Source organism: Simochromis diagramma, unplaced genomic scaffold (assembly GCF_900408965.1).
Source record: "Simochromis diagramma unplaced genomic scaffold, fSimDia1.1 OVJJ01000618.1, whole genome shotgun sequence".
Classification (NCBI taxonomy): Eukaryota; Metazoa; Chordata; class Actinopteri; order Cichliformes; family Cichlidae; genus Simochromis; species Simochromis diagramma.
In genome coordinates, this window is record NW_024387423.1 from 11,636,760 (window position 1) to 11,654,507 (window position 17,748).

General features: G+C 37.1%; 2 protein-coding genes across 3 annotated transcripts; both read right to left on the reverse strand.

Annotated features, from left to right (window-relative positions):
• Nucleotides 1-1,044: 1,044 nt before the first annotated feature.
• On the reverse strand, nt 1,045-9,045 carry LOC120722384 (chemokine-like receptor 1). Of its 2 annotated transcripts, XM_040013380.1 has the most exons (3): nt 8,533-9,045; nt 7,721-7,806; nt 1,045-4,282 (listed from the first exon to the last, which is right to left on the reverse strand). In XM_040013380.1, the coding sequence occupies exon 3, from the start codon at nt 4,266-4,268 to the stop codon at nt 3,171-3,173; it is 1,098 nt and encodes a 365-aa protein (XP_039869314.1). In that variant the 5' UTR covers nt 4,269-4,282; nt 7,721-7,806; nt 8,533-9,045; the 3' UTR covers nt 1,045-3,170. The 2 variants fall into 2 exon arrangements, with proteins under 2 accessions (XP_039869314.1, XP_039869313.1); XM_040013379.1 differs by lacking the exon at nt 8,533-9,045 and having other exon boundaries at nt 7,721-8,513.
• A 6,974-nt stretch (nt 9,046-16,019) lies between these two features.
• On the reverse strand, nt 16,020-16,895 carry LOC120722383 (chemokine-like receptor 1; the record flags this gene model as incomplete). Its single annotated transcript, XM_040013378.1, has 1 exon — nt 16,020-16,895. A coding segment is annotated over one exon (861 nt), but the record flags the coding sequence as incomplete, so codon positions are not given.
• Between the last annotated feature and the right edge of the window lie 853 nt (nt 16,896-17,748).

Below are 17,748 nucleotides of genomic sequence, written 5' to 3' on the forward strand. Positions count from 1 at the left end.
GCTGCAGAGAAAAACACGAGGTAAGTTTCTTTCTATGACAATCTCTCTTTAAGCAAAAGCTGTCACGGCCAGCACTAACTGTGGTTAGCAGAACACTTGGCAAAGAGTGCTGAGTGCTAATCTTAAATGCTGGGAGCTCAATTGCCTGCAGGTGTGGAGACATGCCAGAGTTCACTTGCCAGCAAGTAAAGATTTGTTGATACTGTTAATAAAGTTTACGATGTATGAGAGGCACAGAAAGATGTAAACATAAACATTTGTGTGTCGATCCTAAGAGTGTGTCACTCTGACTTTTGATTTAGACACAAACATGAAAAGAGAACACCAAAGGTTTTGAAATACTGGGCAGCATTGTGGTCAACACTGTTGCCTCACAGCAAGAAAATGCTGTGTTCTAATCCACCGTGTGACCGGGACCTTGCTGTGTATAGTTTGCATGCTCTCCACATGTCTGCATGGTGCCATACATTACATTACTTAATATAGCCTAGCTTGTATTATTCAGAGTATTCCTTTGTGTTCTTAGTGTTAATATCTCATCTTTGTATATAGATTCACCCCGTCCCCCTGAGCCTGTACGTGAGTTTGCCTTACTAGTATGGGGTGTGCGAGAAGGCGAGCAGGTTATTTCAAATATCACACGCTTTGGTTACCAGTGCACATGAATGGTCAAAAAAAAAAAAGAAAGACTTCACTGAGTGAAAAAGGGATAAAGATACAAGCTGGTGATGAGCCAGTGTAGCTGGTCTCAGGTGATGAAGAAACAGCCTGATCACCTTCTCTACAAAATCAAGATGAGTTTAAAAACTAAAATTTAGTTTTTCAAGGTATGTATGCTACTTTATATTTAAAGTGCTCATATTTCAACTGAATGCTGTTATGTGTATGCATCTCTACACATATTATAGGAAAATTTATAATAATCCACAGCAGATCTGATCAAAAGCAAAACTTTGTTCTTTCTTGCTGTCTTTCAATGTTAAAGTATAAAACCCCATTTAATTCAATATATTTTCAAGTCATATTCCACCAGTTTTCTCAGTATTACATTTTGAATTTTTATTTATTTTATTTTTAGCTTAAAAATTAAAAAACACTAAGAAGTATTAAAGTATACTTTAACACTTCTTAGAAGGGGGCCTAGTACAATACACACACTCACAGATTTGTGATTAGTTCATTTGTTTTATTTACAGTGTGCTGTCAGACTGCAATATTCATGTTTACTTTTCTGCTCAGCTTGCTCTGTCACTCAGCTCAGCTGCACCATTATTTCTCTTGTGCCAAGGCTGGGGGTGGGTGGTGGGGCATGATTAAACAATTGTCATATGCTGTGTCTACCAGCTTCCCCTGACAACCCACTGCCCCACTCTTCCCCTGCAGCTGAGCATTTGATATCAGTGTAACACACTGCCTAGAATACAGTTATGTGACATCATCATCAATGAATATGAACTAGATGGAAGCGATCATGGCTTTTAAAGTTTTTGCTGACTTTGACTACATGTCTGCTTTTACTTATTTCTGTTGCACTCTCTCTCTTTGCCATCTTCATCCAGCTTTCTCCCTTTCTCTCCCACACGATCCCCTGCTTCAGTCTTTCTACTGTCACCAAAAGTTAAATAGAACAGTGAAACACTATTTACAAACTAATAAAGTTATAAACTGTTCTGTTTCAATTCATAACAGTATTCAAACTGAATACAGGCTGCTCTTGGCCACTGACAGGCAGCAGTCTTTTGATTTGTTGTCACTAGGCTCTGCGACTGTACTGTAAACAAACGATGAAACCAAATTTGACCAGAATGGGAATAGAGAACTTTAACAAACTAAGACAATAACCTCTTGTGATAATGGCCCATACTGTTTTTCACACCATGGCTGATAAATAAATAAAATAAAATGTATGTAAGTAAATATAATACTTTTTGTTCAGCGAGATAACACTATATTATTTATTTTTAAAAATATAATTATCCAGTATTTGATGTGTTCAGTTAATACTAATGATACACGTATCAGAGTTGACTTATAAAACAATACAGGAACAGTGAATAAATGAGGATCACTACTGTCACTATTTATTGACGTCCCTGGGGTTAAAAAACTTTAAAAAGAGAAACTATCAGTGAGATTGTCTGACATAGTCATATATGTTACTAATGGAACTGTAGGAATGTCAAATATTTAATATAAAATGTAAATGTTTACATGAAAACTCAGTGGTGGTCAGCTCATAATAATATATTAACATAAAACATAACACGGATTATTAATACATGGAAATGAATGGCAGACTTCATGAGTTAGTTAAAGCAAAAAAAATAAAAATAAAAAAATAAATAAAAATAATAATAATAGCACAAAGTTAATGCAGAGCTGTGAGCCAAAGAGGCAAGAAAAACAACACAGCACAGAAATAATACATCACAGTACCATTTGTACCATTAGCTGTTTCCATAATTTTATGAGCGGGGTTTATTTGAAATTTTGTTTATTTGAACAAAATTAAACAAAATTTCATTCATTAAAGGTTTATAAAGATTTATAAAGATTTACTCTGGAGTCATGTTTACAGCTAGTAAAAAGTCTCAAAGAAATTTTCTATTAAAGGTTTTAACATGTTTATGTACCTCATATACAGCCTTATACCTCAGTAATCTAATCTGACTTCTCTCTGCTCTGCCTGGTGTTCACTGACTTCATGTCACTGGGAGAGCGTGTCTCCTCTTCCTGGAAGGCTCTCCAGCACATTCAGGATGGATTTTCGTATTTCAGCCTTAAAATCTTGTCTCAAGAAGACATACAGCAGTGGATTCAAGCAGCAGTGAAGAACGACCAAATTTTTGGCAACAAAGATCCCAATTGAATGGCATAGTGAATTTTTTCATTTGGTGGAATAAATACTATCAGCTGAATGATAGGGAGTCCAGCCAGAAAAAAGGCAACAATAATGGAAGCAATAACATTGTATAACTGCTTTTAGTTCTATAAAAAAGTAACCTGTATGGACTGCTGTGATTCATAGATTCATACAGTCATGTATCAGATTAATGCTATGGCTAGTAAAAAAGCCCCAAAGCATTTTGAGATATATTTGAAACATTTAGAATCATTTTTAAGATAGTTGTCACAATTGTCTGCCATTTACAGTTTAATTATTTTGTTTCTTATACCTCAGTATTCAAATCTGAGCTATTTTTGCTTTGACTGGTGACCACTGACCCTGTGTAAGTGCGAGTGCGTGTCTCCTCTTCCTGGAAGACAGTCTCCAAAACATTTCGGATGGATTTGCGGACTTTGTCCTTAAAATCATGGCCCATGAACACATACAGCAGTGGATTGAAGCAGCTGTTGAGAAAGGCCAGACTGGTGGCCAGAGGCATCCCGACACCTATGACAAGGTCTAATGTGTTGCTCTGAGTAGCAGACGTGAATTTCACTAGTTCAATTACACCAATTATGTAAAAGGGAGCCCAACACAGAAAAAAAGTGACAATAACAGCAGTGACAATTTTAAACGTGCGTGTTGATTGGCTGGCCATGGTGCGGTTTCTCCTCAGATGATGGATTAGGACAGCATAACAGGACACAATGACAGTGAAGGGAACTGCAAATCCCAGGAAGAGACGAGTGATAGTCATGGCTAGATGACGAAACTGAATCACAGATGGTGCTGTATAGTTATCAGAAAGAGCATAGTTGCTGAAACAGAGGATTTGGTTTTCAGACATTTTCTCAGTGTCCCTGAAGATGAAATATGGAGCACTGAGAATCAAAGCAACCACCCAAACACACAGACTCACATAGGATGCTTTGCGTACATTTCGGTGGTTCTGAGCCCAGATAGGCCACACCACAGACACACATCTGTCCACACTGATCACCACCAGAATGTAGACACTGGCAAACATGTTCAGAGAGCTGATGGTGGTGTTCAGCTTGCACATGAACTTGCCAAAAGGCCAGTGGAAACCTGAAGCTACGTAAGTCACACTGAGGGGAAGAAATGCAGTGAAGATGAAGTCAGCCACAGCAAGGTTGAGGTACCAAACTGTGTTAACAGTTTTCTTCATCTTGAACCCGGTCACCCAGATAACCACTCCATTCCCGAGCACACCGAGGACAAAGGCCACGGAATAAAGGATTACAGACATTGTGTTTAAGGACTGTTTCAGCCCATCATACTTGTCACCATACACAGAGTCATTTTTATCAGGTGCAGCAGTTGTATTAATTTGATCGAAAGAGTTGTTGGTCATCTCCATCAATGTCTTCAGATCTGCATAGAAAAAAAACATGAATTTATGTAAAAGTCATTTTTGATATTGATAATAATTCTGTCTTCACATATTGCACAGAAATATAAATTAATTACTCTTAAATTAATGTTTAATTTATAGTTAGTTATGAATCTTAGACAATAAAGGCTCAAAATGAACAGCAAATATAATGCATTTAGCAGTGACGGTCATCACTTGTAGTTGAGAGCACTGTTTTCAGCTCAAATTAGATTATAATCCATCCATTCAGTGTTAATGGCTACTTCAGTTCATGATTGCACAACTGTGGCAGCAACATTCACAATGTGATATGAAAATTCTTAACTGGCTGCTGAGCCTAATGTATTCATGTACTAGTCACAGTTATCAGGAAACTGAAGAGTGCCCAAATCAGCAATGACGTTACAACACTAAAAGAGTATGTCACCGTAATTTCCCAACAATTGAACGCAAACATGAAAAAATAAATATCTGACCAAGAACTTCAGAAAAACTTAAATTATTCTTAAAATTTGCAGTCCTCAAAAAAAAAAAAAGTATAAATTTTTATTTGTTGGAACTGATTGCAACAGAATTAGAAGAAAAACAATTCGGACTTGTGGAACGCAAAGGAACAACAAATGCTATATTGATAAGCGTCACAGAAAAAGCAATTAAACTTCAAAAATATCTGTACTCATGTTTTATTGATGACATGAAAGCCTTCAGCACTATCAGCTATAAAAATCTAATAGTTATTATTAGTTCTGAACAATGGCAAAAAAAGACCTATTATGAAGAACATGCACTTGGAACAAACTGTCGCAATCAAAAGTGACAAAGAAATTTTCACTTCTGGTTTCGAAATTTGTCAAAATCAGAAGTGGCGTAGGGCAAAGTTGTGTGTTGTCAGCTGATCTGTTTCCTCTATACAGTGATTATATCTTGCGAGATTAAAGGAGTGCCAGGCATTGTGGTTGATGGGCACCTCATTAATAACCTGAGATGTGCAGACGACACTGTAATCAATTCAACATCTACAGAAAACAAATACTTATTGTATATAAGAAGAGTGAAGAAGTGGGACGGACATTAAGTCCCACATTCATTTTCTTGAATCTCAAGTAAACTTAGACAATGATCATTTCCAAAAAGAAAGACAATATAGTGCAACATCATACTAAAGAATTCCACACAACAAGGCAATAAGTTTAAATATTTGGGTATTACTGTGAGTAATGAAGATTGTTACATAAAATCAAGATTTGGATTGCAAAAGGAAAGAAAGCTACCTCTGCAAAGATTACAGTTGATTGACAAATTTCCTTCAAGACAAGAAAGGGAGTCCTAGATCTCTACATCACACCTATCTTCATGTATGGAAGCAAAGAAAGACCGACTAATGAAGAGGTTTTAAAATGCGCACACACCAAAAGATCATTAAATAAAACATCAGAGAGAGACAAGCAAGACTCTCTGGGACAAGTACTGAAAAAGGACAATTGGAATTAAATCTGGAAAAGATTGAAGGGACCAAAGACAAGGCAGAAGGCGAGAAACCGTCACTGGCAGAATACAAGACCGAAGGAAGAAAACACCAAATGAGTTGCTGGACTGTGTGAGAGAGAGGGCATCTAATCGCCAATGCCATCCAATAAGACACTTAAGAAGAAGTGTCAGGTGTGGGTGGATGTGCAGTAGAAGAATATCAGAACAAACTGTGACACATTAATACAACCTAGACTAAACTATGTGTATTTGCTTTTCAAAATTAAACTTAATATGCTCAATTAAAAAAGATCATTTAAATTATAGGTGATATTTTTCAGCTTTGTTGGCCACTTGTTGACTGACCCATGAAAAGTAGTTTCTCAGTTTACTAAATAAAATAACTATTAAAGGGTTTTTGACAATCCAATCACAGGTTTACCTAATCGTCCATTTGATGTACTAAACGTTGGGCAATTACATCCATCATAATGGTCATGATGGCTGTGTGGGTTTGGGTGAGAATGTGGACTTTAATACTCACTGTGCAGTTGTTGAGCAACACTATGTCAGTGGAATTGGAAAAAAAACCAAATTAAATTACAGCTTTGTCAGTTTTGGCCGGCGGTCATAGGTTCTGTCCAATAATATGACGCGAGACTGGAGTAAAAGACATCCATGGATTGGCACTTTATTAAAGAAGGCACATGATAACAGCACAAAACACTAACTACAACTAAACAAAATGGCTTCCTTTTATACTCTACCTTTTCAGGTGAGCATCTGGAATAGCCCAAGTATGGGGGTTAATTAATCAAAATGAACACATAACCCTCCACACAAACAAACATACAATAACATTAAAGCACATCACAAACATATACATATTTCCAACACATACTATAAACAAACCAATAACATAAGCTTCACCCATTTCTATCTAAATTAAAACCCTCTTTATCCATACTCCCTAACCTGGCACACTGGTCTGCCCCAAGAGCTCTTAAACAGGTGATTGAGCCGCTTTCACTCTTTTGCGCCACATCCTGCAAGAAGCAACTACGACAGGTGAGTACCTTTACAAGTTCTCATTCCACATATGTTTAGGTTATCGATACATGATTAACTGCAAGCAGCTCTAACTTTGGCTCTTCTCCGACACAGGTAGGATGGCCAGTCCCACTGTCCCTTTCCCGTTCCAAGCTGTCAATTTAATCGTATGTCAAATAACCTAATAAAAGACTCCAAAAGAACTAATGTGTTTTCTTTATTACCCTATTTTAAATTCCCAATCCAACAGTTTATTATTAACAATACCAACCAGGTAATGGAACCCCTGGTCTCCATTACAAGCTTGTTTTTCTTCAGTGAAAAAGACCTTTACTTAACCTCTAGGTCTGACAGATGATAACAAACTTCTGCAGTTACTCTAACTGCTTGCACCATGCTATATTTGGCTGCCTACATTTGTCTGCTTGCAGTTTGGTTTAGATCTATTAGTCAACACATTTTGATGAAAAAAGAGGTCAAAGAAGTTATAACTGTGCAAAGAACCTTACCGGCAATTACTTTAAAAGTCACTACCCGCATGAAAGTAATGCTGTCTCTTAAGTTCAGTGGTTTAACTTAATTTTAAGAAATTAGCCTATTTGATTATTTAACACTACACTTCCAGTGAATAACTATCCCAGCAGTCAGTGTTTCTACGTTATGCAATAGTGTAAAAAATGAATTTCCTTCTTTTTAATTTTTTTTATATATGTATAAATATATATTCCATCCATTCATGCATGCATATAGATATTCAGGGAACTGAATTTTTGGGGGCGGAATCTTGAAAATGTATTAATCCTGAGTGACTTAGTAATTAAAAACTGGGAAAGTCTTAAGTGTCAGAGGTTTATCTATTAAAAAGTAAATACATGATGATTTTACAATCGTACAACAGCAAAGTAACAAAGACGGCATACCTTTAGTAAAGCTCTCTTGTTGGTTGTTGAAGAATCTTCTGCAGATGAATGCCTCATCAAACTCTGACAGGTTATTATGACTGAGACTAATTTGTGGGTAGTATTTTGCCATTCATAAGGCAGATCCACCGGAAGTTTGCAAAAGTTTGCAGACAAATGAAAGAGAAAGAAAAAATGAGAGACAGCACTGTTGCATTGTCTTCAGCATGGCCTTAGTATCACTATCTTATTTTGCCATTTTCCTCCAGTTTCTTTCTTAACTCTCTAAGGCAGTGGTTCTCATACCTTTCACAATGAGTATCACCTCATGACATATATGGCTCTTGAAGTACCACCCTTATGACCGACATTAAAGTACAGCAGTACACCACATACAGTTCACACGAGACAATTTTATTTCTTATATAAATGTTATTTATTTTAACTGTCATAAACAGGATGTGACAAGTGATAATACCACTTGTCACATCCTAATACCACTAGAGGGAGCTCACATACCACAGTGTACATGTACCACAGCTTGAGGACCAGTGCTTTAAGGTAGCTGTGCTATGAAACAATCTGAGGAAAACCAAGGTATCTCCACAGTCAGTGGCATATATTATAAAACAGTACAGATTGTAAAACATGAACCTTTCAGCTCATTGTACCTACATTCCTAATGGGTTTCTTTCTTTCTTTCCTTGTTTTTACTCAAGAGCATTCACACTGAATTAGGTTACAGACGTGGGTTACAGAATAATTATTACCTCTATAAAGTCACCACCTATAAAAAGTCTTTAAATGTTATAAAGCATAAAGAAAAGACTTACCAGATCTCTAGGAAAGTACAACTGAATTGGGCAGAGAAAGAACAAGGTGTTTAATGAATCCGCTGGTGTGGAAGTACGGAAAAGTTTTCAAAGGAAGAGGTTGTTAGGTTGGCTCAGGTTTACTGATTTGGAGATAAAGTTAAGGGGGTGAGGCTGAGATGGTTTTAACACGTGCAGAGGAGGTGGAGGTGGATAACTAAAGGGACCAACAAAAGAAGAAAATCGAGCATTGAGCAACAGAAATCAGAATGAAAACTGTTTTTCCCTGTCTATCAACATCCTGTTTTGCAGTCTTGTTTAACTCTACTTCTTACTCTAAAAGTCAACTGTCCACTTCTTGTATTTTTTCATGTCATGGAATAATTCCATGACATTGCAAGGAAGTGTAAAACTGCTTGTGGAAACACCTTATGTGTTGTGATCAGAATGTAAACTGTAGACCTACAATATGAGTGGGAAAGTAGTTAAGCTAAAAATATGTTATTGATCGAAATGTTATTCACAAAAACAACTAAAAACATTTTGTCAAGTATTCATAAATAAGTTTAAATTATATGGTAACATAAAATATATACCAAAGCTGCTGAGTTTGTTATGATTTTGTGATTCATTATTTTGGATTCAATAGATTTTAGGACTATCAGCTGTGTACCAACCTGACTTCTGCACAACACAACTGATGGAGCTCATCATGAAGCTCATTGAGAGAAGACCAAGAGTTCACAGCACTGTCAACAAAGCAAAGAGTGGCTGCTTTGAGTATTCTAAAATATAAGACTTATTTATCAATTTATTTATCATATATTTAATGTCTTCAGTGTGTATCTACAATGTAGAAAGTGAAAATAACGAATTACATGAGAAAGTTTGTTCAAACTAATGACTGGTAGTGTATACCGTATATGAAACAATCCAAGAAATATAAAGTCAAACACAAGCAGGCAGTATTCAGTATGACATGAAAACTAACCCAAACCCAATATGACAGGGAAAGTAAAACTACAAAAAAGACACAACAATCAAGGTAGAGCAGAAAGTCACTGACAAACATTTAGAGTAGACTCTGGTACAATACAATTCTATTAGTACCTACTCAGATTGACTTGACATGGTTCACCATGGTTTTCAGGTTTTTCCATTAGGCCATAGAACCTGATACCAGGTACATTTTTAGAACCTGCTCGGCTGGGGTTCCAAGCGATCCGACCAGGTACTAAATTGTGACGTTGTCAGACTGCATGTCACCGATTGGCTGGCTAGTAGTTTTCACTCGATGAGTCATGAGAGCATTTTGCTCACAAAAATCAAAACTTTTTTTAAAGCCCATTTTTAAGTTTATTCATAGTCTTCGTAATTTCTGAGATCATTCCACAGTTTATTGATATAGCCTTTTTTTTCATTTGCCCATCTTTACTTCTTCTTCCTATTTAAGGTAATCTTGTCTCAGTCTTGTTACTGACTTGTTGCCAGTTAACCCAATTAGTTGCAAAATGTTTCCTCAAGCGGTTTCTTTTTAGAATGACTTACTTTCCAGCCTTTTGTTGCCCTGTCCCAACTTTTCTGTTGCTGCCCTTAAAAAAAACAAACAACAACAACCAATTTTTGTCATGAATAGTAAAATGTCGCTTATCATAAATTAAGTTATCATAAATTAATATCTCTAGAAAATTAAAACCGCCGCCCAAGCATACAGATCACTAATAATTATAGCTCACTAATGATTATTTACTTTCCTTGACCGCAAGTAAAGACATGTTGATTCATAGAGTTCATGGAATTTTACGATTCATGAGAGGCACGGAAAAATTAGAATATAAACAAGCGTGCTGATCCACACCCGTGTGCACACAGGTGTACACACGGGTGTTCACAGACACAAACTACACCCTTCTTGGCTGTTACGTCAAAGCACATTGTGCGCTGTCAATCTTGCGTACTGCACAATAACATGCAATATTTAGTATCTACTGTTATCTACTGTTAACTAGTTTATTGTGATGGTGTTGTATTTAGTATGTTGCTCTTTTTTGTTTGTTTTCTCTTCTGTTTTTTCTTGTCTCCATACAGGTGATCCAGGTGTTTTGTTTGTTTTTCTTTTTTTTTCTTCCCCCCTTTCTCACCATCTCTTCTCTCCCTCTCATTCTTTCATTCTTTCTCCCTCTCCTATCCCCCAGTCATGTCTGTCCCGTCTGTAACAACCGAATATCAAATCAAATAAATGCATAATTATAATAAAGGTCAATCAAATGGACCAATATGGCAAGGCCATGATGATGCAATTGGTAAAGTAAATCTGCTTGGCATCTTTCTTAGCCTTCAGACAACAATTCTGATGGCTAAAGATCCAAACAGGACATTCAAAAAAAAAAGAATATAAACATTTGTGTGCCGATCCTAATAGTGGTAACATATCTCACAGATGTCACTGTGACTTTCAGTTTGGAAATAAACATGAAAAAGGAACACCAAAGGTTTCAGGAAATAACAGTTTTGAAATATGGGGTAGCATGATGGTTAACACTGTTGCCTCACAGCAAGAGAGTCCTGTTTTCAGATCGACTGTGTGACCGAGGCCCTTTCTGTGTGGAGTTGAACCATGAGAAGTTGGTATTCATAAAACTATTAGAAACAAAAATAAGACAATGCAGCTGTTTGTTTTCTTTTTTAAAAATGTGTTTTTAATAAAAATGGAAGTGTAACTGCCTGTCCTTTGACTCAAAGTGGCATTTGTTATGTGTATCGTAATAGTTGTTGCTGCCTGGAGTTGGGTGAGAAAGTTCAGTCCAATAATCACCGTGTAGCAGCTGAGCAAATGTACGTTAATGAATGTAAAACTAAATTATGATTCCCATCAACTAAGAATTAAATAAAGAAACAAAATGCCCATTTCTTATCCACTAGGTCTTACAGAGTTCAACCAAAACCAAAACTATATCATGAACTACCACAGTTACTCAATACATGTGGCTTCTTGATCCATGTTGTTTTGCATGTCTGTATTTGTGTGTGTGCAAGTTAGTTTAGCCTGTATGAATTCCCTTCTCATAGACACATGGATATGTAACCTTTTTTTTTCACTTGTTTACTTTATGAAGAACTTTGAACTCTCAGGTTTTGATTAATCCCCTATTCAACAAGTTTCCAGTCCGATTTATGTGCAAACTAGATAATAGGTGTTTTGTTATATATGTTTGAGTAGTAGTTATATATTTCTTGCCTTATCTATTTTTGAAGAGGTTTTTCAAGCGGCCATGCAAAACCTATCTACTTACACATGAGACCCTATTAGAAACACATTTCAGTGCAGTTTCAGTGCAACTCCTTGGTGTGAAGGGGGGTGTTGAAGGTAGACTGGTACACCCTGACACTAACACAGAGCATAACCAAGGAGCGGCTGCCTTAGGAATGTGTGGGGGTTATGGGAGGATGGTGCTTCTGTATTTGTGATACCGCAGCAAGGTACAGACACTTTAAGGCTGATCCCACCCTAGAGGAAAACATGTAGAGATAAAACCTATCCATAACAGCTGCAGAACTAGGGTGGACTTTTCTCATACAGAACAAGACCCCTGACTGGAGGACAGGTACGATTGCCATGCGGAAAGGCCACAAGGAGGACTAACCAGGGAGGGCTAAAGTTTAAACCATGGCCTCTCTCCATTGATAGCCAATCACAAGTATTTTCTGTTTTGAATATATCATTTTAGTTACGAATTGTACAGGACTTCTGGGCGTGCACACTGCTTGACACTGAGAAGTCCACAGTCCTGGGGTATCGAAAAACATGGGGAATTTGTTTATTTCACAGCTAGTTGCTAGTCAATACAATATGCTGCCAGATCCCAGAATACACGTGTATGTTACAGTCACAACTTTTCTTTAACAGTCTCAGCATTTTTCCTTCCTTGTTTTTATGGGTATTTCTCCAAAACATGCATTAATCACAATTGTTGATTCTCTGGTATATTTAATAATAATAATAATAATAATAATAAATCATTCTTGAGAATTCTGTATTGCTAGCAATGCAATGGATCATTATTTCACAGGGGAGTATTATCAAGATGTGACAATAGCAAAAGTGGCCAGTAGGTGTCACTGTCAAGCTTGGTTTCAGATTGTTTTGAAACTTTTGCACAACGGCTTTGAATGTGTCATTTTTTTCCACAAAGCCTTGTTTTGCTCATTACTGGCAAACACTGAAGTTGCTCCAAGAACAGGTGCATGATCACTTACAGATAAGTGGGGAGAAGTGTTGGTCAAGTTACTTGAAAAAAGTAATCAGTAACTAATTACTGATTAAGATATATAGAAAAGGATTCAAAGCATACTGATCAGAGTGTTAATGATACTACTCAGAAACTTTTTTGTAAAGGACTCTGTGCGATAACGCAGTTATTTTGTATATTCATAGACAGAAAACAAAGTAACCACGTGGGTTAACAGTGTGATTTGATGTTGTGGTTTTTGTTACGAGAAAATTGTGGAGAAAAAGATAAAAGAATGTGTACATGAGCATAAAGGATAAATACGGAAATTCTGTTTAACAAAGTGAAATAAAGGAAGCAGAACTCACATCTCCCGTATCTACCTTTTGTATATAAATCAGAGCCACCCGAAGGCAGTTTTCCTCTTTAGACTGCTGCCCTTTAACACTGAAGCATTTATATAAAACAGCTCCCTCTGCTGGTATATGTAATGTGTTTTCTGTGATTTTAATGATTTCTCATCAAATGAGTTGGAGAACTAGCTGTTATGTTCCCCTAAAAGGGTCCAGGCGATTAGGGAAAGTAACAAAAAGCGTCCGGGTCGGAAAAAGGAGACAGAGAGGCAAAATGATTAAATTAAAGAGTTTTATTAAAGTTTCTATTAATAACTCAACTAAAAGAGATGGACAAGCCACTATCACCATTTAAAGAAACAAAACAAAACTCAAGCGTCGGTCAGTAAACTGAAAAGTAAGTCAGAAAAGGGTTAGTAACCAAACACACTCCTCTCCACCAAGCAGGAGCAAACAATCACAAGATTCAGCTCACTAGCTGCAACCACCAAACACTCACACAGCTCACTAGGTAAAACCCCTCACATGGCACTCTGGCACCAGAGCTTACTCACCTTTCTCTGCCCTTAAATACCTTTAATTGCTGATGTGAGTCAGCTGTACAAAAGAAAAAGGTGGCACCTAAGGCAGGAGAGACGTGTGACAAACAATACTACCAATGAAGCACCATCAGAACTAATGAAGCACCACTCTCATGTTTCGCAGGTGGGACGCAGATAGACTCAAAGGCAGGCTGACATAGACTGAATAAAAGAGTCCAGGGAAACAAAGTCCATTCCGTGAAACAGCAAAGTAACCAGCAAGTTCCCAATAAAGGAGTAAGGGGGGGACAAGGAAGACCGCTGGAAAGAAAACGCAGTTATATGCCAACAGTAAGGGGATAATCGGTGGGGGTGGGGGGCTGAACTGAATACCAGAAGGCACAAAAACTATCAAAATGAAGCAGGAAGAAGACAAGAAACACAGAGACAACACAGAGTTCTGAAATTAGGAGGGTGAAAATAGGAGAGACAGGATAAACTTACAATTAATGAACAAACTTTGGACCAGAGATGGACCGATCCAATATTACGTATCGGTATCGGTCCGATACTGACCTAAATTACTGGATCGGATATCAGAGAGAAATAAAAAAATTAATCCGATCCATTAAATATCACAAAAGCACCTCAGAAAACTTGCGACATGGCGTAACTCAGCTCATAACCTTAGCACGTGGGAGCTGTATGCGTCACGCAAGTGCAAGACCTGTCAGTGGTTTGGTTGAGCATTTGAAGCCTCACTACCAAACCAGCATTTCATCTCCGAGGAAGTTATCCCAGAGAGAAGTAAAGCAAGTGTTTACGTTCATCTCTGAATGTTTCTAAAGCATTCCCACGTTAAGCTTAACAACCGATATATGGAGCGACTGCCTCTTCTCTCTCCCTCCCTCTCCTGCTGCTACTTCAATCATGAAACTGATCAATGATCAGCTGATCGGCTCCCGTCTCTTGTTTGTTTTTGATCAACTTTGAGCCAGAACGAGGAAACCAGCTGCTAAACAACAGCAGCACGTTTAAGCTTGATAAGCTGTTGTTAGAATTTATTGACAGCTGGTAACTGTGCAGGGGCGGGTCTAGCAAAGTTTTGCCAGGGGGGCAGGTAGGGCATTAACAGGGAAGGGGGGCGGTTCACCATGAAAAATGAAGTGGAGATCTCATTTAAAATATCTAGCTTTTAATAAATAATTATCTGAATCTTACACCCAAAGTTTTAATCTCTTGTAAAATGTATAGAAGTCCATTACTGTATATAGTAACTATTAAGTCTAATATACTCTAGTAAGCTATAATACTTTTTCCTTTGGGACAGTACCATCTGTGCAGTCTGCAGTTCTGTTGAAGAAAGATGTTGAATCTATTTAATTATTGTGGAAAAATAATTGATTCCTGTGAATTTTCTTTTACACGTGCATTAAATTAAAGTTGATTATGTCGATTAATGCATCACGAAGCGGAGGGTGGTTCCCTATTTTTTTTGGTGGCAATCCTATTAGTTAGGTTGCTTAATATTTCTGCTAAGTACTGTTTAAAATACCAGAATAGGGAGGATCGTGTAGGTTACGTTTATTAGATTGATCAGTATTGCTGAACTATAAAATAGTTTTTGCATACAGGCATAACAGAATAGCTTTAGTGTTTGTTTTTTTTACTTGAGTATGAACTTATACAAAATGCAGCAAGATATTTTATTGATTAAAAAATACACTATATTGGATTCATATCGGTATCGGCAGATATCCAAATTTATAATATCGGTATCGGACACAAAAAGTGGTATCGTGCCATCTCTACTTTGGACACAGAGAAAACTAGGTTCTAAAATAAGTAAAACTAAGAAAACATAAACACAAAACTGAGACAACCAGAAAGAAAACAATCCATTTCCACAATTTGTAAATAAAAGTACAAAACCCAAAATAAATAAACACAAATACAAAAATTATTGCGAAAATAAAAACTTGGGCAAAAGATACAGGGACTGAGACAATCGCAGGTAGTATAGATGGATATATCAAGTTGCTCCTGTTTGTCACTTTTTATGTGTTTCTCACTTGTTTTTGGTACATATGGAGAATACTGTGCGTAATAGGCATTGCATTATTTTGTTTTTTGATTAAGAATGTTAAGAAGGTACACTAAAATATTTTAGCATTCCAAAGTGTTTCAAATGCCCCCAGAAATGTTAACTTGCTGTACAATATCACAGTAATAATATATAATATAGTTAAAAAAGAGAATGCTTTTGATCAACATTCCTAAAATTAATTAATTAATATTATTAAATCTTAAGAGATTAACTCTATAATTTGAGAGGATCCATGAATTTAAAGAAAAGGTAATTTGTTAGACACAGTTAAAGTCACTATGTACAGTACAATGTATTTATCTCTTTAATCGCATTACAACTGTGTGTCAGACTCTGACTTCTTATTGTTCTGAGTGGTTGCATTTGTATAGATATAAGAGCGAGGAACTTCTTCCTGGAAGGCAGTCTCCAAGATGTTGTGGATAGATTTGTGGACTTGATTCTTAAAATCCTGGCCCATGAACACATACAGCAGTGGATTCAGGCAGCTGTTAAGAAAGGCCATACTGGTGGCTATTGGTAACCCAATTATGGTGATATCATCTAATATCTCACTTGAATATTCTGGCATGTGATTTGCCATCTCAATTAGACCCATGATGTGAAAGGGAGCCCAGCACAGAAAGAAAGTGATGATAATGGCAGCGATGATCTTAAAGGGGCGCCTTGACTGATTGGCCAGTGTGCGGTTTCTTCTGAGACGATGGATTATAACAGCATAACAGGAGACAATGACAGTAAAGGGCACAACAAATCCCAGTAGGAAACGCATGATAATCATGGCCTGATGAGTCTCATTATATGTGTCCTCGTCACCAGAAAGAGCATAGTTGTTGAAGCAGTTGATGATATCCTTATTGTGGTACGATGGTCCGACGTCCCTGAAGATGAAGTAAGGAGCACTGAGAATCAAAGCCACCACCCAAACACACAGACTCACATAGGCTACTCTGCGTACATTTCGGTGGTTCTGAGCCCAGACGGGCCACACCACAGACACACATCTGTCCACACTGATCACCACCAGAATGTAGACACTGGCAAACATGTTCAGAAAGCTGATGGTGGTGTTCAGCTTGCACATGAAGTTGCCAAAAGGCCAGTGGATATCCAAAGCTGTGTAAGTCACACTGAGGGGCAAAAATGCAGTGAAGAGGAAGTCAGCCACAGCAATTCAACAACAAGGTGATTCAAAGTGCTTTACAGACACATTAAAAAACAAAAACAAATAAAAAGCATGATTTAAAATTGGGGGGGGGGGAAGGAAAAGTAGATAAAACCAGTAGTTAAAATGTAAGTTTTGAAGTTTAAGCTTAAAAGTAAAACAGTGTGGATTTGGTGCTTTATTCAAATGCACAGGCAGCCAGTGTAAAGACCTCTGAGCTGAGCTGATGTGGTCCACTTTTTTGGTCTTAGTGATGACTCGAGCAGCAGTTCCGAATGAGCTGTAGTTGTCTGACTGATTTTTTAGATAGACCTGTAAAGATGCTGTTACAGTAATCAAGCCTACTAAAGATGGCAGGTAGTGTTTTTTTATGACATATATACACTGGGATAGCATATTCAATGGTGTCACTATGTTAAGTATTTGACTAAAAAGCTCAAGTTGTGTTTGACCTATATACACAGGTTAACTGTTGTCTACATTTATATCATATGTTAACTCTTGATGCACAGCTGTTGTTTTGCAGACTAATAATTCACATAAAGAGGTAGTTTAGATAGTTTATGTTTGGTTTAGATAGGTTCATGACTTATACTTCTAAAAAGAGGACAATTTGTTGTTACTTTATTATTCCTATTAACATATACGAAATAAAACATTCAGTCAATCAAAACTAAGGGACATTGCCAGGATACAACTATAACTGAAAGTCACTAATGACCCTATCAGTCTGTGAGAGGTGTAGGAAAATGAGGTCATGGACATTTTGTATTTCTTTGTCTGCCATGATGTATCACTCATGAAGCAGCATCTATAACTTTGTCAGTTTTGTTGCTTTGTGTTGACTGACAACCATGAGAAG